Source organism: Dermacentor silvarum, chromosome 6 (assembly GCF_013339745.2).
Source record: "Dermacentor silvarum isolate Dsil-2018 chromosome 6, BIME_Dsil_1.4, whole genome shotgun sequence".
In the NCBI taxonomy this organism is placed as follows: domain Eukaryota; kingdom Metazoa; phylum Arthropoda; class Arachnida; order Ixodida; family Ixodidae; genus Dermacentor; species Dermacentor silvarum.
In genome coordinates this window covers 158,557,951-158,581,302 of record NC_051159.1, presented here as the reverse complement: position 1 = coordinate 158,581,302, position 23,352 = coordinate 158,557,951, and the positions used below count along the sequence as shown (strand labels likewise).

The window sequence follows — 23,352 nt, the reverse complement described above, 5'->3', positions numbered from 1 at the left end:
CTTGTGACTCCATTCGTAGACTTGCTGCTGTGACACACATGGATCACCATACTGAACCTTCATTATGCAGAAACCAAATAACAGAATGCTGTTCCTGCCTGAAGGCAAGTGGCTAGCGGGGTGGCTATATTTACGCTGTTCCGGTGTCTGCGCTTCTGCGTCTGCACGATGCTCCCACCTAGTGATCATCTGGCACACTGTTCAGAACATGTCTGCCAACTTATAAGCTACTGGCATTCGCTTTTTTGTTACACATTTATAGTTTTTGTTTGACTCACTTTTGTGTAAAGTAAATAATGAGCAAAAGCAAGTTAGTATGTCCTTTTTATTCTACAACTGTTGAACGTGATATGCATGGTGCACAAAGAAAATTGAACAAAGAAAGCAGTCTGCAGCTACTGCAACATTTTTTCTATACTTTCACTGTCGGCTGTAAGAAGCACATGGCTAGGTCATATTTGATAGTTTTTCACTACGTAAATCATGCAGCTACTATTAACAATGTGGGAGACAACCTTATTGTGGAATTGTTTGTCATTCGAAACTAAATCATGGCATGTTAGATGCATCATAGAGGTACATTATCACTTTCTTGCATAAAGAGGAGAGAACACAGCTGGTGCTAAGCACCGTCTGTATGAGGTGGATGAATTGAATGTTACAAAACTACGTACATGTGCATTAAGTTCATTGGCAAAGTCTCTGTCAATAACTTTTAGCATGAATTACGAACCAAGTGTGAATTACAAAACATGCCAAACATGGCACAGATGCCACTAGCTTCAGGGGTAAATGCACCGAGACAAAATGGGCATTGCCTAATAAATGCTAAGCAGCAAAATGTGTTGTTTGCTTCTAATATGCAAATAATTTCTTGCTAACTCGTTATAACATATTATGACACAAACTATAGTACGCCGTGTTTCCTTTGTAGAAACTATCTGCTTTACCGCATACATGCAAAAAATTACAGTCGGTTATGGTAAGCACTGTTTTTTTCTTGATTAGGCAGATCATAACAGAACTTGTACAGATAACATGCAATAAAACAAAATGGGCATACCAGCCAGGGTATTAAATATCCCTTAAACTATGTGCGCATAAATGATAACTACGGAACACAACCTTTTTTCTGCATCAGGGCACAATAATATGCAGAAGTGGTGAAAAGTTTCTCGCTGAGCTGTTTGTGATGGCAATCACTACGCTTCTGTGCTGCTGCCACTAATGCTTCCTCCGGTTGTGTTCACAGTGAAGTCGCTGCTGGATTGTCTCGCTGGACTTTTGTGGATGTGTTCCATGTGACGCTGCAGGAGCTTCTCTACAATGATCTGCTCAATTTCTACACCAGCCGCCATCTGCTGAGGGGTCAGGTTAATGACCTCATGATCCTCGCTGGTCACGAAGACGACCCTGTGCTTACGGCTGTGCAGCTCATTGCCAATCACAAGCTGCGGGAAAGGAAGGTTGCAGTGAGCAGCGGACGCAACCAGGTAGAAATGTTGCAGGGAAAAAGATTGTGTAGGCTAGCATTTCTAAAGCCATGCCATCGATGCTTTCGCAGGCATTGATATACATGAGAACTAGCATTTCACAAACTGTGGAGTTAGGCGCTCTAACCTGTAGCATTAAAAAAAGAATTATGAGATTTAACATCTTCAAACTGCATAGTAGGTTACAAGTAACTACGTTTAACACATGTGCACATTAGCTTGACACTACAGCACAGGTCTAATCAGATGTGTCTGAAGGTATGCAACACCTTTTAAACACAGGTGCTTTCCTTAGCATTTGTGATTCCAAGATGCTATACGGGTGGGATACAAATGCACATGGCACACTGACAAGGATTATGCGGTCACATTTAAATATCTTGGTTTAAATTTAAAAAGATTAAATAGCAATCTAAAGGTTGGGAGTAGAATGCCATGCAATAACATGCAGCAGAAGAGAGGCAAGAGATACAATGAGTGCAAGCTTGCAAATAATTTTATTGAAAAGCGTGTGCTGCCTGTCAAATGCTGTGCATGTAATATCATAAATTCTCAAGCATGAAATTTCCTCCCCCATCTGGCTTTGAGGGACAGTTGTGTAGGGGGCCCTTGGCTCAACGCAAACCCAAGTTCAAAATGGCAACAACAAGAATTTGGAGGTCTCTAAGAATAAAGATAGCGTGCTTGCTCAAAATTATTGGGTACATAGTAAGTGAATTAAGGAAGCATTAGCAACAATAAAAGAGAAAGTAAATCTTCAGAAGTTTAGGAGAGGCTGCTTTGTAAAGCTAAATGTGCATGCATGTTAAGCAGTGCATGTCCACGTACAAACCAAGATGCATGCTTGATTTAGTTATGGATTCGTCGGTAACACTGTGGTTCCGAGTGAAAGTTTTAAGGATATGCAATTGCTCGATTTCAGCCTAATAGTGTAGCCACTTAAGAGAATAAGAAGAGAACAACACTGAAACCAAGTTAGTGTGTTTTTAGAAATGCGTTGCAAGTCAGCACTTGTCTGATCTTTGCCTACTTTTGTCTCGAACAGAGCCACTGTGTTTCTTATTTTGGTTGTGACACATCTCTGATGACTGTAGTATCTAAGCTATCTCTAGTTTTTCAAGAAACACTTGCCTTGTGCTTGTAGTTTGCCAGAGCCCTCCTTGCTTTTTCCAGAAGAATGTTGTCATCCGTTTCCAGCTGGGGACAAACAAGAAAACCTAATTTTCACTGCTCCGTGAGGTACTCTGCTTGACTTAATTTAGACTTGATTCCAGGTATCAGAAGATAACTACCCACTTTTAATGAAGCCAGCAATTCACAACATACATTTAATTATAGTATGTGAGCAAATCATCAAAAGAGATGTGCTGTGTAGACAAACTGAGCCCTCCAATCAGTAGTTTCAAATAGGGAAATGCCTAAATGTATGCATTAAAGGTATACATGGAGATCAGTACTTCTGCTTTGGACCATAACAAAATTCAAAATTTCAGTGAATTCAATTTGTAGCTGCAATATTAAAGTTCTGATCAGAAATTTTCAGTGTTACAAGTATACAGGCAGCAAAACAGTGCCAATTATACTTGTAAGTTTGACAATGTATGGAGATTAATTTACCAGATGAAGATAAAAGTCTAGAAAAAGCACTAATAATGAAAACACCGGGGGGAAAAAATGGCAGGCTTCAGCGATTCCTCCAGCTCTGAAATAATTTATTGCGACTGCTGTTACTCCCTCCAACTACCTCTAATGCCCCTAACATAGTGCAAAACTCCTGCAAACCTGTGCAAAGTTCTACAACTGTATGCACTAATCATCCATGCTGCATGAGTTTATTGTAATGAAACCACATCAAAATCGTCATCAAGCTTTAACTTGGAAAGCTTGGTATAAGCAAAATTGGTGCACTAGGTATTGTATGAAAAGAGGACTAGAGATGTGTACTGCCTTAGCTACAGTGACATTAATAGTGTCAAATTTCAAATCATCACAATCATCACCAAAGGGGGCCAACACATAGTAACAGGTACAAAACGTTTGAAAAGACAAGGACAAAGAAGGAGAACACAACAAGAGCACTTGTGTTGTGTCCTCCTTTTTCGTCCCCGTCTTTCCAGGTGCTTTATGCCTGCTACTACGCTATACCAAGAAGGCCAAAGACAACCCTTGTCAAGGGCCAATACAGTATATATTGCACATTATGTGTCGTTTTTTGTTCAAATTTTATTACAATAACCATTGTCCAACCATCTATGCTGTGTCTGTTTTACCCATCTTATATGTATGTTTGTTCATACCCAAAGATAATTCAAATAAGTGTAATGGCCAGTAAATACCTTAAAAGAGACGACGTAGGCTACAGGATTCCAACAGCAGATGAGTGGCTTGAGCATCTTGGGAACCAGATGTAGTCGCAGCTGTAGCGGGCCAGCATCTGAATGGATCTTGTGCTCAGGCTGCATCAAGTTCATCACAGAGTGATTGAACTGACTGATCTTTATCTGCTTCCAAAGCCTAGCCGCCCAGTTATGAAGACACCATAGTGAATGACCCCAAATTACATTCGACTACCTCGTTTTCTTTAACAACCACTGAATTCTAAGGCACGAAAAGCCTTTTTTTTGCATTTCACTGTTGCTGGAACATCACTTGACATGGCTCGGTATTAAAATACATGACCAGAAAGCTATTTTGCTGATCTACCTTTGATGGGGTCACACAATGCTCCCAGAGTTAGCCTCAGACTAGCTGCATTTCAGAGGTTTCATAAAACAAGACTTGTGCACACCTTCCGTCATTCAAACTGATAAGAAAAAGGATTTACGGGTGGTCCATAAAACACACTGCATCTTTCCCAAAACGACTTGCCAAAAAAAGGTGTTCTCAAATCTTTACTGAGATGTAATATTTCTTACACCATGTCACTACTTTCTGCAAGCAATGCCAGTGATCATATCTTCAACAGGCTTAATGACAACACGAAGCGGCCAAGAAAGTTTTGGAGCAGCTCTGGGAGCAGCAAATTTGGCACAGGTTTGGAGCAGCTTGGTAAAGGTCAGTATGAGTGAAATACAGGCATATGAAGAAAAGGTGTTCCTTATTTGACTTTACAGAACACTATTGGGTTACGGCAGATCAGTTCTGCGGAAGCCCGCAAGGCGAGCAAAATTCACGACAGGGAAAAATTGTCATCCACCTGACTGCAGCATGCAGCTACAAAGGAAACCCATACAGGTTACTCAGAAACCACCATTAAATTACATACCGGTTGTGCTAGCTTAATGTGGCCAAGAAAAAAATAGCTGAGGGCTTTCCGTGAACAGAGCCCACTCTATGTTGATAGGCTTGTGTTAATACCAGTCGAGCTTTTTTTTTTCTATTATTGTGAACAAACTAATATTTAATTTTAATCAACTAACATTTATTACCTTACTTATTCAATAAGGTGCCAATGCAAAGGTTGTGGAATACGTCACGAAGTGGCCGATAACAGTGGTATCTAGTGACCTAGGTCTTGTGTGGTCCTTTTTTCCGACAAAAAAGAAAAAGCCTGCGAAATTTTTTGTAAAAATCCACCTGACAATGTCCCTTGCACCAGTAATATATGTGGTCTCAGACGTAAATGTCATCATTATTGCATTATGTATATTACAAACATGCAAATCTGGGCCACGGTCTTGTAATGGTCTGGAAAGTGAGCCATTACAAGATCGCGCTACTTTGCATTTGGTAGCGCGATCTTGTCTTGACTATCATCCCGGCAACAGGACGTGGTGCATGTTCGAAATAGACTTGGAACGTCACACGCATGGCCTTCACCCATTAATCGACACAGATGTACCAATAGGGCGCAAAATCGAGTGCTAAAATGTATACCAAACTTATGAGCTACCCATTGAGCAGACTGTACGACCTTATTCATTCAGTGTGGCTTTCCTTCCTGACTGCTCCATGAAATGAGCGCCAGTTCTGATCATCTGTAGCTGGTCCGCATATACACAAACGCGTAACACTATAAAACATTTGTAATGCACAAATGTTTGGGTATAAACGCGTAACACTATAAAACATTTGTAATGCACAAATGTAATGTATAGCACAAAAAGGTTTTCATTTTCTTGTAGCCTAGTTACAATTATGCCACCAAACACACCCACACTCCAATGACGCCGACGCTGAAATGGATGGCTTAGGCTTGGATTGCAAGACTAAGCGCTAGCCAACGCATGTGTATGGCTGTGTGGTTGCCACTGAACACGCACATCGTGATAAACTTGGCAACTTCATTCGAAATTACTGTTTTGGCGCATGTTGGCTCAGCTCAATGATTTGGCACAAGATTGCGCAATTGGCACAGCACTTGCATCCTTGGAACAGCACTGGACATCTTTGGCTTGATGAGAAGCCAATTTTCTGCTGCCTTTACGTTCATAACTGATGGTGAACTTATTTTGGAAACACTTTACAGTGTATACATAAAAAAAAGGCGCACCCGAAAGGCGAAGCATCAATTGTGATAGCAAATTACTAGTAGAGAGCTATATGGAGTGAGGATAGTAGTTTTATCAGCTGTATAAACTTGGACATGCAGCAGCACCAGCAATGTGCAGAACTATTGTCGATTCCGCCGGCATTTTGCCTGCGTTCGCACCGAACGCACGCGGCGTTGGTGACTGTTGCCGGTGCCTTTGGGGGGCGGCTCGGAGGTTTTCAACGAGATCAGAATGGGACACTCGTCGAGCAGCGTCGGAAGTCTTTACCACCTTATTGCCTCGCAACGTTTTTGTATAAATACGCATTTGGTGCCGCAGCTAAACATCGCCTCCCCTCCCTCCCTCCCGTCCCCCCACGGCTTTTCGCGCTATGGAAGAGATCGCGTTTGCTCTCCACCGTGCGTTCGCTCCCCGTGAAAGCACGTGTCCCTCGCGCGCTTTCACTCGCACATACAGCATACGGCGCGTGGCGACAATTTCATCGCCGTTGGACTCTATATGGAACCTCACGGCGATGACGACGCCGACGGCAGAAATACGCTTGGAGTGTCCATATAATTGCTATCGCAATAAAACGCGGGGAAAATAACAACCAGAAAAACCTGCAATGTGGCTCACTAGTCTTGACACTCACTCAAGGTTGCATCATACCCATAGAGTTAATATAACCAACTCTAGAGGAAAAGCTCCCCATAGCACTAATGCATTGAAATTGGTAACCACAAGGGCACCACCATGTTGCTACTCTGTGCAGGTGCGCAGGCACAGATGATTAGATGCAATTTAGACGAGACATGCAATCAACGCGACCCTGAGCGTCCCTCAGTATCATGGCACTATCTAGTTCAGGCGCCTGCCAACTCATCCTTTCATGCACCGTAAACTTTATATAAAAATTTTATAAATAGCCATCTGATCTTTCTAAAAGTATACGGAATGATCTTTAGACATTGTCTATAAGTACATACGTACATGTGTAAATGCTATTTTTTTTGCATCATATTTGGATTATTTTTAGTGTTTCGAAAATGAGAGGTAGCAACATGATAGCGCCTTTGCAGTTGCCACTTTCTTTGCTAAGCTTTTCCTCTAGAGTCAATATAGTAACTTTATGTTCATACCTAAACATAGAAGAAACACGGTAAGGTCTGCTAATATCTCATGCTACAAGCAGGTCATACATTGGTGTATGGACGACGAGAAGAAAAGTTAATGCGAAAGGTCATCAACATATGTCAAGTCTTGTAAGAAAGGCTCCAGAGCAAGTATTAGAACATTATCTGTATGCTCTAATAAGTTAAGTGTGAACAACGTCACAGCATACTTAAAACAGCATCACCAAATGTACATGGTCAATTATTGCACTTTATTGTCCCACCCAAACATTCATAGTATAGAACCTATGACAAATGCAGTAGTGGACTCTGGATTACTTTTTCGCTACCATAGATTCTTTATTGTGCACCCACAGCATTACACATACACTCTTTTGCATTCTGTTCCTGTTAGAATGCAGCTGCCACAGCTGGAAAATAAAGGTGCTTCTGTGCACTAAAAATTTAGCAATATCGTAAAATGAGCCAAAATTCACAAACTTTTGGAAAAGTTCGGAAGAGTTGGCAGATATGCCAGTGATATTTTGGACTTAATGTATCTTGCTCATATTTCAATATTATGAAGCTAAATAAGAAATGAATATGAAGCTAAAACGCTCTGCTGCTGAGCACAAAGTCGCAGGTTCAATTCCCAGCTGTGCCTACCACATTTTGAAGGGTGCAGAATGCAAAATCGTTAATGTACTTAAACTGAGATGCATGTTGAAGAACCTGAGAAGTGTTTCTCATAGCCAGCAAGTTATTTTAGGTTGTTAAACACCATAATTTTACTTGAATTTTTAAAAACAACTCAACTGTATAATGAGGTTATCTTTCTAACCATGTTTTCTGGGGGCACGTAGAAGTCTGACACAGCAGCAGCCAGGTATAGCATGGCACGAGCTCCCAAGGGTCGCAGGGCAACAGCACACGCCTTTAACAAGAACAGGTAGTCAGTCAGCGTGGTGAAGCACACCTGCAGGAGGCGCCTGCCACTGCTCTCTGCTGTGGCCCGCTGGTAACCCTCAAGCACAGGTCGCACCTTGGAAGCTGCATCTGCACGCACTGCACACAACAAGGGGACAGCAATATACTCACTCCCTGCAAATGATTGTTGTCACCAACCATATGAAGTTCTACTAAGGAAGCAGTGCAAGGAAGGCGAGGACACAAGAAGACAGAAATGGGCGCCATGTGCGCAGAACTAACCGTCAGCGCCCATGGCATATGTTTCTCTTTTCTTGTGTCTTCATCTTTCTACTAGGCCAACTAAGCCATCAATTCATCATCATTATCATCAGCCTATATTTCCGTCCACTGCAGGACGAAGGCCTCTCCCTGCGATCTCCAATTGCCCCTGCCTTGCGCTAGCCGATTCCAACTTCCGTCTGCAAATTTCCTAATTTCACCCCCCATCTATTCATCATCATCATCAGCCTATATTTTATGCCCACTGCAGGACGAAGGCCTCTCCCTGCGATCTCCAATTACCCCTGTCTTGCGCTATCGTATTCCAACTTGCGCCTGCAAATTTCCTAACTTCATCATCCCATCTGGTTTTCTGCCGACCTTGACTGCGCTTCCCTTCTCTTGGTATCCATTCTGTAACCCTAATGGTACACCGGTTATCCATCCTACGCATTACATGGCCTGCCCAGCTCCATTTCTTCCGCTTAATGTCAACTAGAATATCGGCTATCCCCGTTTGTTCTCTGATCCACACAGCTCTCTTCCCTTCTCTTAACGTTAGTCCTAAGATTTTTCGTTCCATCACTCTTTGTGCGGTCCTCAACTTGTTCTTGAGCTCCTTTGTTAACCTCTTTCCACCCCACATGTTAGGACCGGTAGAATGCAATGATTACACACTTTTCTTTTCAACGACATAAGCTCCCAGTCAGGATTTGGCAATGCGTGCCGTATGCACTTCAACCCAATTTACATCTACAGGTAAAAATTGCTAATGACCTGCATACTGTCAGTTCAAGTGTAAGAGAATACGTAACACCAGCTAGTTGTTTCGCCCGTGCGAAAGCAGTGGCTATGCGTTACTGAACACAATACAACAAGTGGTTTGTTACAAATAAAAATGTTTGCAGGTTTCAGCATGACTAGTCCTCTTGAATTGTCAGTTTTACCATGTGAATGTTTTGACACAGAGCCATGGAACAGCAAGTCAACATCTGTTGTATTCTTGACCTGCACATTTTCTGTAATCCAGACACCATGTCTTCAATAAGGTCATTGCGCTGAGCAATAGTCAACGTTCACAATGGGAGAAGTGGTAATTGACTACATTTTACTAAGGTTGCATGTCACTACAGAAAAGTGCATTATGCGATTCATCAATCGCGTAAAAATAATTCGTGAAGTTGGTTGTTTTGCCATCTCTGTACAGGAGCTTTGGACACATTTGCTGGAAAATCCGTTACTGATAAAACAGGAGAAATGAAGAAAAGAGATAGAGAGACCGCATTATCACATTGTAGAATAAGTGACCTGAAGTCTGTGTAAGACTGAGTGTACCAAGTACCATGATCATTAGGTACATTTTCATTTTTGTGATGTGCTTATTTCAGTCATTACCATGGCTGACAGTTCTTTATATTTTTTTTCTTCCTTTTGTAGATTCATCTCTGCAGGTATAATTTAGGCAGGCTTAATTACTGCTGTTGCTTTTCAACCTAAACTTTTTTCCATCACTATTTTTCTACCGCTTTGCCAGCTCATGTTGAAACGAACAAAGGACAGGTTTAATTTATTACTTGTTAATATACTACTTGTTTCCACATCTGAAATTATTAAGTGCAAAGTACAAATATACTAAATAAATGATATCAGTTGAAGGGGAAAGAAAAGGAGTCAACACAGCAGAATGAACACGTTACAAATGGTAATAACCTCAGACTAAAAAGAATGTGTCTGAGATTCTATTCTCTTGGGCACAAACAGTCAATGGAATCGCTATCTTAATTTGCATATACGTGCTCATCAAATACCTCTGGTCTTTTTTAGCAAAGTTTGCTTCTAGCGTACAGGAAGCATTGTCGGTTATTTGTTTCATATAAGGAACAACCAATGTGGGCAAAGATTGCAAATTTCTCACAGCTGGTCTTTCATCACAATACCATATATTCTATTCTCGAGCTACAAAAAAAAAAATAAATAAGCTAAATCAACATGTCAAGAAATGACAGCTCCTTGGGACAAAAAGATACTAAAAAACGTTGACAAGCATGCACTACTTAGTTATGTCCACTTTAGTGATCATAACTTGGCTTCCATAATTTCTCTTGCTCCTCCATCTCTGTTCCAACTTAACACAATGCGCTCCTTGAGTGATAAAGTGTAGTTCTTTAAATTTTAAAAATTCCACACCAGATAAGCTAGCCCAAAAGGAAGTCTTAGTGTAAAAAAAATGAGGAAAGAAACACATGCAATAAAAAAAGGAAAAGGAAGAGCAAAGCAACCATGAAGGTCAAGCAGAAGGACAATGAGGAAAAGAAGCACCCAAGCATGGCAACGTTTACCTGAGCAAAAATGAAACAAAGGCCAGCAATGTCCAAAAAGCAGGGACAAAGAACATTTCCACATAATAGAGCTTTGTTTTAATAAAAGCCCTCAGTTTCATGAAACTGCTTATGTGACATTAAAGGGACACTATATAGAGAAACATTACCTTAGCTAAAAGGAAGCTGTATTACTTCAGGAGCTATTATCAACACATATGGGTATGGAGGAATGTTTTTCTTGGCACCAAGTGTGCTGATATTGATAAGACATGCTGCATTTAAAAGTAAAGCTTCAAATCTTCTGAGGTTAGGAAGTAGATTTTCAAGTTCAGCCAGTAATTATTTTTTTTTACAATACTCTCAAAGATCACAAATATTTTAAGAACTGAAGAACGAAGTTTACAAATGTTCTAACTCTGCAATAAAAAATTATGTAACAATTCCGCAAACTGCACCTATTGGACAAAACTGATGTATTATGCATCGCTCTAAAATAAAATATGCAACTAATTTGTGAGTACGACTTTCGCAAGTCCCTTGTAAGCATTGCAACAATTTCAGACAAGCTGAAGACATATATCACAACTGTCTGCTTTAGATACTTCAACGTATTCCGTTCACAGATCGTGACATCTTTTTCTTTTCATTGCAGAGTTATGGATTCGTAAACTTGCATATCAGTTATTTTTTTAACTGTACTAATTTTCTGTAATTTTTGTAAAGAATTAGAACTCTTACATCATTACTCTGCTTTCTCAGTTGGTAGAATTGAGATTTCTGTCACACATTCAACAAATTTAATTCAAACCAGTCCAGCAGTTGTCTAATGGCAGCATATCTGCATTTAGCATGTTAGTGAAATTGGATTTGGCCTTGATGTAAAGCTCTTTCTTAAGTTGGGGCGATAGCTTACCTTGCCGAAATTGTGAGCAAGTAAGTCCTAGCATGACTAACCTGTTACATGGCTTACCACTACATAACTTACTAGTGTGAGCTAATGCTTAAAAGCTTAACTGCAATGAAATTTCGGACCACATAAAAATCTTAGTTTCGGATAGTGTCACTATATCACAGCCTCCATGGAAAATTTTTTGTTTGATATATGAGTGGATGCATCACAAAAAGTTTGCAAAAATATATGTTTTTGATATTGAGAATGAGTACACTGCTGAAGTATGACTTCCAAGATCAAGCAGCGCCTGCAGTGCGCTAAAAGTCCTGGAGGCCATTTTCTGGGATCTGCAGCATATCTGCTACCTACCAGTTGCCTGCGTCACGTGCTGACGTGCTATTTAAGAATTATGAACAAAAATGTTTGAAAATTATCATTTTTCAGCTTTGAAAAATTGCTATGATAGTACATATGAGGTGCTACCCAAAAGTTCCAAGAATTCAATCGTAAAAAAAAACGTGTTCACCATAACGCTTAACCCGCACTGTCTCCTTCAAAGTAGTCTCCCTGATCAGCATGTATACACCAATCCCAGCGTTTCTGCCACGATTCCATGCATTCGTGGAACTCTCTAGGCGACAGTGTGTTGAGGACTGCCTGCGATTCTGACTGCATCTCTTCAACAGTGTGAAACCGACGTCTTTTCAGCCTCAACTTCAACTTTTGGAACAAGAAAAAGTCACAAGGGGCAAGGTCAGGTGAATAGGGTGGGTGCGGAAGTACTGTGATTTGTTTGGAAGTCAGGAACTGTCAAACAACGAGTGATGTGTGAGCGGGCGCGTTGTTGTGATGAAGAAGTCAGTTATGATTCTTCCACTTCTCCGGACATTTGCGACGAATGCTCTATTTTAAGCGCCTCAAAATGTCACAGTAAAGCTCGCTATTCACGGTTTGTCCAGGAGGTATAAACTCCTTGTGGACAATTCCATGTAGGTAAAAAAAAACCAAAAAAACATGAGCATAGACTTCATATTACCACGAACTTGACGTGCCTTTTTCGGCCGCGGGGAATTTGGCGACTTCCACTGCGACGACTGCTGTTTGGTTTCAGGATCATAGCCATAAACCTATGTCTCATCCGCGGTTATTACACTGGAGAGGAATGTGGGATTGTCTCTGACTTGTTCTTTAGTTCCGTACAGACACAAACATGGTGCAGCTTCTGTTCATCACTGAGCAGTCTTGGCACAAATTTTGCATAAATGCGCCTCATGTTCAAAACATCCGACAAAATTAGCTGAACTGTGCTGCATGATTGTCCTACAATGTTGCAGACATCCTTTATAGTTAGCCCGAGATTTCCAAGAATAGCCTTGCGAACTTCCGCTATCGTTTCTGGGGTTGTGCTCGTTGACAGGCGTCCAGAACGTTCATCATCGTCAACACACATTTGACCCTCTTTGAAGCATTTATGCAAAAAAAAATAATGTCCTATTTTGGCTCATGGTGTCGACTCCAAAAGCAGTCCTCTAGCATACGATGAAATTTCTGCCACAGTTTTGCCGAGTTTAAAACAAAACTTGATGCAAATTCTTTGCTCCTTGAAGTCTGCCATATTGGTTGCTAAGAAATGCGCCAAATCAGTGAAACATAGTGTTGCAAAACAACACTTCACAAAACAATACTTCTCCTTAGATGCAAGTCGTTCAGCACACTGATCCACAAGGCATACTGCTAGCCACAGTTAGTGGCGGAAATGTGTACCACACTCGGTTTGCCCGTGCTTTTCAAATTCCCGGAACTTTTGGGTAGCACCTTGTACTGCTCCTTTATAACCAATTTAACCAAAGTGAAATTTTATTGCAGTTGGTAGTTAAGGATACTAGTATTTATAAAAACAATTCACGTGGGCAGGTGGAAACAATATGTCAAAGCTTTGGGCTCACCTTGAATGCAATTGTTATCGTCAGGTGCAAATTGGAGGTAGCTGAGCAGTTCGCCAGGCTTGAATCGTCTAACAAAAGGTTGCAGGCTCGTTGATCGGAACAGAAACAGCACAGCATAACCTCGATCCAGAAAGTACCTTGAGGTTTGAGCTTGGTCAAGGCAGTTTTCTTCTCACTAAGGAGGAAATGCTGTACCTACCGACACACCATAATGAGCTATCTGGGTACAACAGCAAGTTTATGAGACAGACGCAAAGAAGAAAGAAAGGATATTGTAATGCACGGAATTAAGAGCAGCACTGCAGTGCTCGCAGACAGACATGCAAAGTACGATCTTAATTCAAGAACCTGTGGCTGGGCTTTGAGAGTAATCAGATTTCATGCCGTTAGCTTCATAGTGGATTATTTCCTGGCCAGATAGTCCCAAAAGCCTCAAGAAATGGCTCAGAAAAGGAGGACCAAGTGCACATGTGCAGCGTATGATTAGTGTATAATTTGTTCACAAAGGTACATGTTTATACACTGGCGAAGAACCACCTGATAGAGGAAATGACGATACATTGAAGCCATCTGTTTATTTCTACAGTAGTTAACCAACCAACGGCAGGCTCATCAAAATGCAAGCAACACTGTATTGTCAAGAGTAGAAATTGAAAATTAAAATAGAAATTGAGGGTCGTAGATTACAAGCGAAAGTGCTAAAAGTATGACAAAGCATGCCAAAGTGGCCACAGTGAAAAAGCATGCACTGTGGAGTTTGTTGACACCAGTCCACTGGTCAGTGCTGCATGTAATTCTCACCAGTGCCGCACATGAAAAAGTGAGTGGATTCAGCTATCAGTTGCATTTGCCAAAGACGTGCCATCATAGGCCCCAGTGCATTGAACTTGGGCTCTACAGAAATTAACCGACTTAGAGTGAGCAAGGCATGGAGCAGAGTGAAACAGGAAAATTACAATTGAGCCTCTGTGAATCCTGCTGATAGCCAAAATAATGCTGCAAAAGCTGTCCTTTCTCTTTTTTCATCCAAATTCTGTACTTCGTAAGCCTTTATAGAACTCTGAACTGCAGCAAAAAGCTAAATGTGTACGCATTATCATTTCTGTAGGGTACAACAGTAAATGCTCTCTAAAGAACTTATAGCATTAGAGCAGATGTGCCCTCACATTCACGTTATAGCTAGCAGCAGCCATGAAAATAAAACTAGGTCAATGAACTCCTTCCATAGCCAGTATATCTAATACATCAGTTCTTATTTATTAAAATGTCAGGTTGCTCCCGTAAAAAATGAAATCAGTCCAAGTGTTATAGAGCCCAGCGTTTGTGCAAACTAGAATAAACCTCACTCATGTGTAGTTACAATTTCCAAAGCATTCCTTGAGCTGTGCTATGAAAAATGATAACCTTTTGCTAATAAAAGGTTGCAGTGTAGCAAGAAAAACTGTTCCTATACATCGCAGCAGCACAAAAGGCCATTTAGTGCATTTGTTTGATCCTTTAAGAATTATTTCTTTCTCTCCTTCAAAAATTAAAGGCCCTTACACACAAGCACACACACACACAGAAGAAAGGATACTCGGCTGATGCTGAGCCTCTGGTTCCTGCGCTAAAATTGTCAACAAATCGCACCGTGTTGTGTTCAAGGGGTACAGTTGTTCCTCCAGACTGCCGGAAAATGCAGAAGGTCGGCAGGGCAAAATGACAAAACACATAAATAATCAAAGAAACACAGTTAACACAACAAATAAATCGAGTGGAACTGGCGGCGCTAGATGCCAAAAACTTGCTGTCAGTCATAAAAAGCACACAAAAGCCACTTTTAAATGTCCAACTGTACCTTTACACACACAAATACTGCATAAAGCTGTATTTGTGCTTGCAGTAGAATGACATGTCATGCCCAAAGCTTGGGTTAGGTAAGACCTGCATCTCTACCAGACGTCAAGCTTGTCACATTGTGTTTCATCGATTGTGTACACTGGTTATCGTTAGACAGTGGAGGTCAAGCAGTAAGTGTTTGCTGTGAGGAAGATCGTTACAGCACCCATGACATGTTTACCTCCCCCAACCTCTTGACAAGCACTATTATTTAGTATCTCTTCAACAAGAAAAATAAATTTAGAGAGGCATGCTACATGAACAACACATCTGAAAGCACTACTCCACAAAATGCTGCATTGCTTTAAATTTGCATTTTTAAAGGTGTAACCCCCGAAGTGTCAATTGCTGCTGCCACTTTTTCATGCACTACGCTGTTTGTCTGCCTACTAATTAAATAAGACAGTATATGTCTAGTTCCGCAAAAGCCTCACAGAATGCCCGTTGCTCAGTGCCACTAAAACATGTGCAGTGGGGCCTTTCTTTTACAGCCGATGAAAGATCCCAAAATTGGTGAGTATAGGTTGTGCTCTCACAAAATAACTGTACTGAACAGGGACGTTGAATTATGCAGAAGCAATTAAGAAGGCAATTTTGTTATAGCAGTTAGAGATAGCAATTAATAAATTTTAGAGCAACCAAGGTATGGGATTTGTTGAGTGGATTAAGTGCTAAAAGTCTAAGTATATTAGCAGGGCTGTTAAAATGGAGCGCGCTTTGCACATGAAGTCGCCACTACACGCAAGGTTAAATCAAAGAGCACATAGGATTATGGCTCTAGCACGGAGGCACTATACAGAAACGAGCTCTTAATGCTGCGCATTTGCCACAATGCGTCGACGAAGACGTGGGAAATACGTACGTACATTTCACCTCAGGTTTGTTATGCGCGTAAAATACGTACGCCGGAATTAAACGTCTGCCAGAAGTAACAAGGTCAACAAAATCTCGCTGCACACACGTGCCTTATCCGTCAATGAGAAATCGACGGCGGGTCGATGCACTGTTTCTCATTTGATGTACACCCATAAATAACCACAGGCGCGCATGTGTGTACGTTCACCTACCGTGATCAGCACAACGCGCTCGTCGGTGTCCGCAAACGCGGAACAGAACTCATCGATACGCCGTTTCTGCTCGTCATAATCTGCCGGTGGCTTGGTCGCGCAAAAAAAGGCGTCCCACTGCTCGGTCTCGTTCGATGCCATACTCGATCGCAAGCTCCAAGCGCAGCCGCAGCAGAGTGTGCGCCCAACGACGGGGCGCAGCTGCAATCAAATGAATCGCTTTTTCCGCGTCGCACACGCCTCGCCGTCGCACGTCGCCGTTCGCGGTCCGACGTCTGAATTGCGGCCGACTTCCTCTTCATGTCGTCATATTACGATTTTTCTCTCCGGCGCTCGGCCAGCTGATTCGCCGCTTGGCGCGTTGGGTCAATCGAGGACTGCAGCCTCACACTGCCTGTTCGCTTGCACGACGCACACACTACAGCGAGAGTGTCCCTGCGCTTTTTTTTTTTCTGTCTCTTTGGATGATACCGCAAGCAAGCGCCAAGAGAGTCGCACTTATCGAGACGCGCTATTTACACAGTTTGTGAACAAGGAAGGCGATCTCGCTGGCGAAGGCAGGCCAGTAGAAACAAGGCCGCGGCGACACACACACTATCTTGGGGCTACCGTAAGTGTTGGTTCAAGGACCAGTCATCGTAGGGGCTACCCTAGACTCCCCGGTAACTAGACGAGGACTTCACAGGAATCTTAAGTTCAAAAGGCGATAGATTTGTAATCGAAGTTCACACATACGAGATAAACGAAACTAACCACAGTAGCCGCAATAGCCGCACGGAGCTACGGATTGGCTTGTCTGAACTTTTGAAGCAACCTTGGTGGCCAGCATATTCAAAATTTTCGCGTGTTCAAAGCACGACCTCCTCTATAAACTTTATATAGAGGAGGTCGTCGTTCAAAGCCATGCTTTGAGAGAAATACGTTAATTTTTACGTGTGTAGCTAAAGGGTACCTTTGCTGAAAGAGCGTCGTGCGTTGCTTTAGTATGCCTAAATATAACTGAGGTAACTGCATGGTAAGGTACGAAAACTATTTTCGCACCATTGTTTCATGCCGCTTGTATGTACAAGGCAAGCGACGCAGGGCATTCTTCTTTCTGGGGCTTGTGCCAAAACCAGTTCTGATTATGAGTCACGGCGTAGTGGAGGGCTCCGGATTAATTTTGACCACGTGGGGTTCTTTAACGTGCACTACAACGCAAGCACACGGGCGTTTTTGCATTTCGCCTCCATCGAAATGCGGCCGCCGCGGCCGGGATAACGACGCAGGGCAAGAAAATGGAGTTGCGGTTAGATTTGGTCAACAAAAATAGGCAAAATGACTATTTCGTGAAGGGCCCCGTATCTCAAAAAATCCGGCGTCGGCGTCCGCAGCCGAAAAAATCCTCCCCAACCACGCAAGCCCTCCGAATATATTTAGATATATGTATACAGGGTGTTTCAGCGAACATTTTCAAAATTTATTTAAGGTTGCCTGTGGCAGATAGCCCAATTCTAGTTAATGAGCTGGTCTACTCGAAGAGGCGGACATTACTTGCACAAAATATTGAACTGAATAATCGACTAATTAACAAAAATTTACTAATTAAGTTTTAAACCAATTACCTGATGGCCCATAATGCAATTTACAAATTGTAGCCTCGGGACGTCGCAGCCGAAATCCTCCCCAACCACGCAAGCCCTCCGAATATATTTAGATATATGTATATATGCCACGCCTTCTTATATGACGTACGGTATATGCGGGTTATATTGCCACACCCTTCTGTCACTAATGCTGCTCATATCTTGTCTTACATTCTTGACAAAGCTATTCCTCGGAATTTTGAGAATGACAACCCACAAACAAATGTAATGAAACAAAACACCCACAGCGCATGTCTTTTATGCTAAATCTTCTCAGGCTGAAATAAAGTGCGAAACAATAACGGAAGCCTGAAAATTGTGTAATTTTTTGGCGCAGTTGTGCACTATGTCCGGGATCGGCCCACGCAAGAGGCCGCGTTTCTACCAGAAAGCTCGCCTTCTTGCATAGCGTTCGGCGGCAGCGTTTCCCGGTAACCATTAAAGGGGTACGGACACAAAGTCTGAAAGTTTTACGAAAATGCTGAAAATGAATACTCATTGTGTGATTACACCGAAAAGAACTAGTCACTTAGCTCATTTTTGAGCCGATGGCTTTATTTTTGGCGTTTTTGTGAGCGCGCGTCTTCTAGCCACTGTACCTAGGCTATGGAGGGTAAAGCTAGTTTCGGTTTCAAGGAACATGCGCGCTCCTAGCGGTTGCCGGACATCCTAAGTTATTTTTCTTATTTCTCTTTTTGTGAATTTTAAATCGGGCGAAGCGCGGGAAGTGGTGGCCATCGTGTGTCCGTCGAGCTTGCCTCCGCTCGCCGTTGCCACTCGCTCAGCGATATCACAAGTCAGATTGCGCTTGGTCGTCTGCTTCGGTTGTCGTCACAAGTGTGAAGATCGGAAAGATAAGAGAGAGAAGCTTGATCAGGCGTGCAACGAACGGAAGACGCAGGAAACCAGTCGACCAAGCATTAGACGAAGATGGCTAAATCGGGGCATCACATGTGTTGTGCGTCTCTGTGGTGTTCGAACACCGGGAATTCCAGTTCTGCGAAGTTTTTCAGGTTTGCTAATGACCACGGGCAAGAACAAGTATTTCACTCCATTTTCCAAGCAGGTATTCATTTTTAATGAGTAAACCAGTTCTGTGCAAGCCTCAGTGGACTGACATAAGAGCCGTGTCGCTCGACTCATTCGTCATGATGGCAGCCCACCTGTTGCCGGTGAAATACTTGTAATGAAGGGCTTGAATGCGTGTTTTTGGGCTATAAATTTTGTTCACTCTTTGTCTACATGCAAAGCCAAGGTTAAAAAAAAAAGAAAAGAAAGAAAGACGCAGCCGTGGTGGTCAATAATTTTCGCATTGGTTTGGATCTTCTGGAATCTATTTTCACTCATTATGTGCAAATTTTCGTTGTGAATGAAAATTGCTTCTGTATATTGACACTTTCGCACGGCTTGGAGGTCAGTCTTTTTCCAATACCGAATGTGTGAACAAAAAACAACAGCGTTCAACTTTTATTTGTGTTGAATGTTTGCTGGCCGAGAAATCAGTTAGTTTTAATTGATCCACTTCACAACACACGAACAACATTAACGATTGATGGTGCCAGGAAGTTATTTTCTTTATGTTACCCCCCACTATATCTGTGGAATAGTTAAAGTGTAGCCCTAAACGTAACCGCAAGTTAGGACTTTTAAAGCGACTACTTTCACGAAATGGCGAAATGTAATAAATTAACCGCGAATATTGGTAATTAACAACGGTTCGCTATAAAAATATTCATTATAATTACTTGGCACTGGTGCGTACGAGCAATGTCCCAGTGGTTTAGAAGTTGTATAGCAGCTTGCAAGGTAAACCTGGTAGGAAGAAAGCACGACACACGACACACACACGACAGACGAAATACACGACACACTTCAGCGGGTTGTACGTGCTCCGCGATTTGGCCAATGTCGCCGCACGGCCAGCGGACCTGCAAGAATGCACGAACACAGTCCGCTTGCTAGCGAAGTGGGAAAGGAGGGCTTCAGCGGCAACCCTCCTCCTCCCGGCTGCGCGCCATCTCCCTCTACCTTCTGACCTCATCAGTGACGTCATGGAGGCATTGTTTTGTTTGTAAATTATTTCCAGTAGGATATCCGGCAGCTGCCAATGGTGGAAGCGGCGCTGCCGCGTATCGGCTAAAGTCCCTATATAGTATTGGCATGGGACCGAGCGTCCAATGGCATGTATAGTGTTGTGTCTGGCGGTCCCTCGGGACAAAGGAGGCCGGCGCCGACTCAGACGCGCCAACCTGGCGCCCTTTCTCGCGGCCGAGAATTGTCACCTGGGACTGAGGGATTAGCAGTTGGTCTCCGGGCTACCTCATGCGTGGCTAAACGGCAGCGTCGCCCCTTGGTGCGGTCCCGTGAATTACCAGCGCCGCCCGAACCACGACGACGCTACGCCGACTGCTGCCTTTCGAGACAGCCACCGCCCTACCTGGTTCCGCGAACTGACCACTATGGAGAGGCGAATCTTGAAAGGGGCCCGCGTCTGGCAATCCCGGGGGAACGACATTAACGTTCGGTTCCCAAGGTGTCAACCGCTGCCTGTGTTCGGGGGCGACCTAACAAGATTGGAGGCGGAGCCCGGCGGGAAACGACGACACATCACGTGCGGGATATGGCCACCTGATCCAAGATGCTGATTGGCTAAAAGAACTACAGTGTGTTCCCTCGTCGAGTGAAAGAGGGAAACGAAGGGGATAAAACAGGGGACTTGAGTGTTGTGAAGGACGCTTGACCATAGACGCTAGAGGCTTGACCATGTAGAGCACGCTTGACGATGTAGAGCACGCTCGACCATGTAGAACGCTCAGAGATGTAAACGCTACCACATGCAAAGATGTTAGCACGTAGACGGCTCCAATATCATGGAGCCCATCCTGTAATATACCATGTACAGTGTATATAAAACAGTTTTCTAATCTCCCTGAATATCTCCTCCTCTTGGCACCTGGCACGGCACCATACATGGAACCCTTCGTGGACACCACGAACAATCCCAATTCGCAACAGTGGTGGCAGCGGTGGGATCGGCCGGCGTTGGCTACATCGGTGTGGTGAGTGCTACGTGTTTGCTTCTCTTTTCGCCAGACTCATTAGCGCAGGTTACTAAGTCGGTAATGATTATTTGGAGTTGTTAGTGATTTTGTCTCACAGACCAAGTGTCTCGTGGGCTGAATTACTAAGGGGAAGAAACACAGGGTGCGCTGTAAATACGGATAAGTTTGAAATCCAGGAACTCCTCAAAAGTTGTGAGCCGATGGGCATTTTGGTTGTCCCTGCGGTAGGCAAAAGTCAACAATTGGAGCTTTTACGGAATGAGGAAGTGAGTGGGGAGAAGGCCGGAGAGGCCAGGAAAATTGTTTCGTAAGCGAAGAGAGGAAATTCTGCAATCTCCCAAAGTAGCAGCGATAAGGACGGGCTTAGTGCCTGAGTTTGCGCTTCATGTCGCCAGAACTCTCTAGTACAAGTAGGTAGTTGCTAGGAGAGTAACTTTGTGTTTTCTGGCGGGCACCGTTTTGGGAAATTCACCTTCTTTAAATAGCGAATTTTAGGAAGGGTGAATTTTGAAGGCAAACGAGATCGCTATGGAGAAATTCAGAGTGCAGGACCTCCTTCTAATTTGCGAGGAGTTAGGCATTTCGGTCGACTCCGCAAAAACGAAAGAAGCGGTTCTCGACGTCATGAAGGCAGCAGAGGTGACGGTCGAGGAAGCTGATGAGGCTTGGGAGACAATAGAGGAAAGAAAGCAAAAGGCAGAGGAGTGCAGGAGGCGCGAGCTTGAAGCTGTAGAGAAGCGCGATAGGCGCGAGCGTGAAGAAGCAGAAAGGCGCAAGCACGATGCCGAAATTCGCGAGAGGCGCGAGCAAGAGGCAGCGCAACGGCACGCTCTTAGGATGAAAGAGCTCGAACGGGTAAATCAGATGCTCAGATGGCGGACAGCGCGACGCCAGCTCCACACTTTCGAGACAGACGAGGGTATTGTTAATTTCCTCGCCGGTTTTGAACGAGTGTGTGAGAAAGAGGGTGTCAGCCGGGACTCGTGGGCCGAGCGATTAGGAGCACTTCTCCCGTTTAGCGTCGGCGCGTGTTTTATGCATTGTTTGTCCGAGGAGAAAGCGCGCGACTACGACAGGGCTAAGAGGGCTTTGTTCAGGCGCTTTGGTGTAGCATGGCAGGCCGACTTCGAAGGCCCAAAAGACAGTCAAAAAGCCGAGCCTGTCGAAGGTAACATTAGCACTGAGAGGACTAGTGTAGAAAGCTTTCGAAAAGGTGTGATGCAAGTGGCACACACACAAAACGAAGAGAGCGGCGGATTTCCCGCACCAGAAACGGAAGGCCCTTTAGGCCAAGTGTGTACGGCGGCGGCAATTTCGGCCAGCCTGCCAGACAAGGTCACGCATTGCTTCTCGAATAGGTCGGAGCAAATGCTGAGGGAACCGGGAAAATCCATCTCCAGCAAGGTAGCTTTCAGGGCAAAAGCACGTGAGGAGACTCAGGGACTGATAGGCTTATTCCCTATTGAGCAGCGGTCACAGGACCATGGAACGATTCCAGAGGCAGCTGTAAGCAGTGATGAGTTAGACGTGTTAGTAGCCGGAAGCGAGGTGAATGCGGTCACCGAAGAGAGCGGTGGTTTTCCCGCCCTAGAACCAGGGGCCGACTTCGAAGGCCAAGATGGCAGTGACAAAGATTGTTCAGACAGCGCTGAGAGGGCTGCGGTGCCCGTCGTTAACGGACACAGTGACAAGCGCGAAGAAACAGCTGTTTCGCCATTTAGCGAGGCTGTTCTGGAAACAGAGGCCGACTTCGAAGGCCAGCAAGGAGTTTTGCATGCTGTCGACGGCAGTGATAGAGCTAGGCCAGCTGAAGGTAGACTTCATGACAAGCCAGCTTGCTCAATGGTCAAATCTGGTAATGTTCTATTAAAAAGGCAGACGCACTGTGAAACCCGAGAGGGCAACGAAATTTCAAGTGCGTGTGCTGATGCCGCAGGACCAACGAAGCATGCCAAACATAAAAGGCGTAAGCGCAGGATGCGAAAGGTGGAGGCGGTCAGGGCGTCTCGAGTCAAACGTGCGAAGCGCCAAGGCGACATTGGTAAACGCGCTAAGATCATGATCCAGCCAGATAATGTGAAAAAGCGCAGGAGGGTAACTCCCAAGCTTAGGCGTTTGCTGAGGTCAAGGATCGGCATGACGCACGTCGCGAAAAGGCGAGTCTCGCGAAGATTCAGGCGTAGTGACCGTCGCCTGACCACAACGCGTAAAGTGCACTGTAGACAGAGGGATGGTAACTGTCGCCTAACCGCCTCGCGTACAGCGCATTGTAAGCAGAGGGACAAAGGGAAGC

General features: G+C 43.8%; 1 protein-coding gene across 1 annotated transcript; it reads right to left on the bottom strand.

Moving 5' to 3' along the window:
- Positions 1–315: 315 nt before the first annotated feature.
- On the bottom strand, positions 316–17,152 carry LOC119456296 (phosphopantothenate--cysteine ligase-like). The gene is made up of 7 exons (XM_037717990.2): positions 16,373–17,152; positions 15,004–15,092; positions 13,428–13,564; positions 7,922–8,145; positions 3,830–3,949; positions 2,625–2,690; positions 316–1,451 (listed from the first exon to the last, which is right to left on the bottom strand). Exons 1-7 carry the CDS (start codon positions 16,511–16,513, stop codon positions 1,203–1,205), a joined length of 1,026 nt encoding a protein of 341 aa, XP_037573918.1. The 5' UTR covers positions 16,514–17,152; the 3' UTR covers positions 316–1,202.
- Positions 17,153–23,352: the final 6,200 nt, after the last annotated feature.

Coding starts and splice junctions, on each gene's coding strand:
- LOC119456296 (XM_037717990.2), bottom strand. CDS start 16,513: ATGGCATCGAACGAGACCGAGCAGTGGGACGCCTTTTTTTGCGCGACC. Junction 13,565..15,003: donor AGAGGCTCAGCATCAGCCGA/GTATCCTTTCTT, acceptor TCAAACCTCAAG/GTACTTTCTGGATCGAGGTT. Junction 2,691..3,829: donor CCTACGTCGTCTCTTTTAAG/GTATTTACTGGC, acceptor GTTTGTCCCCAG/CTGGAAACGGATGACAACAT.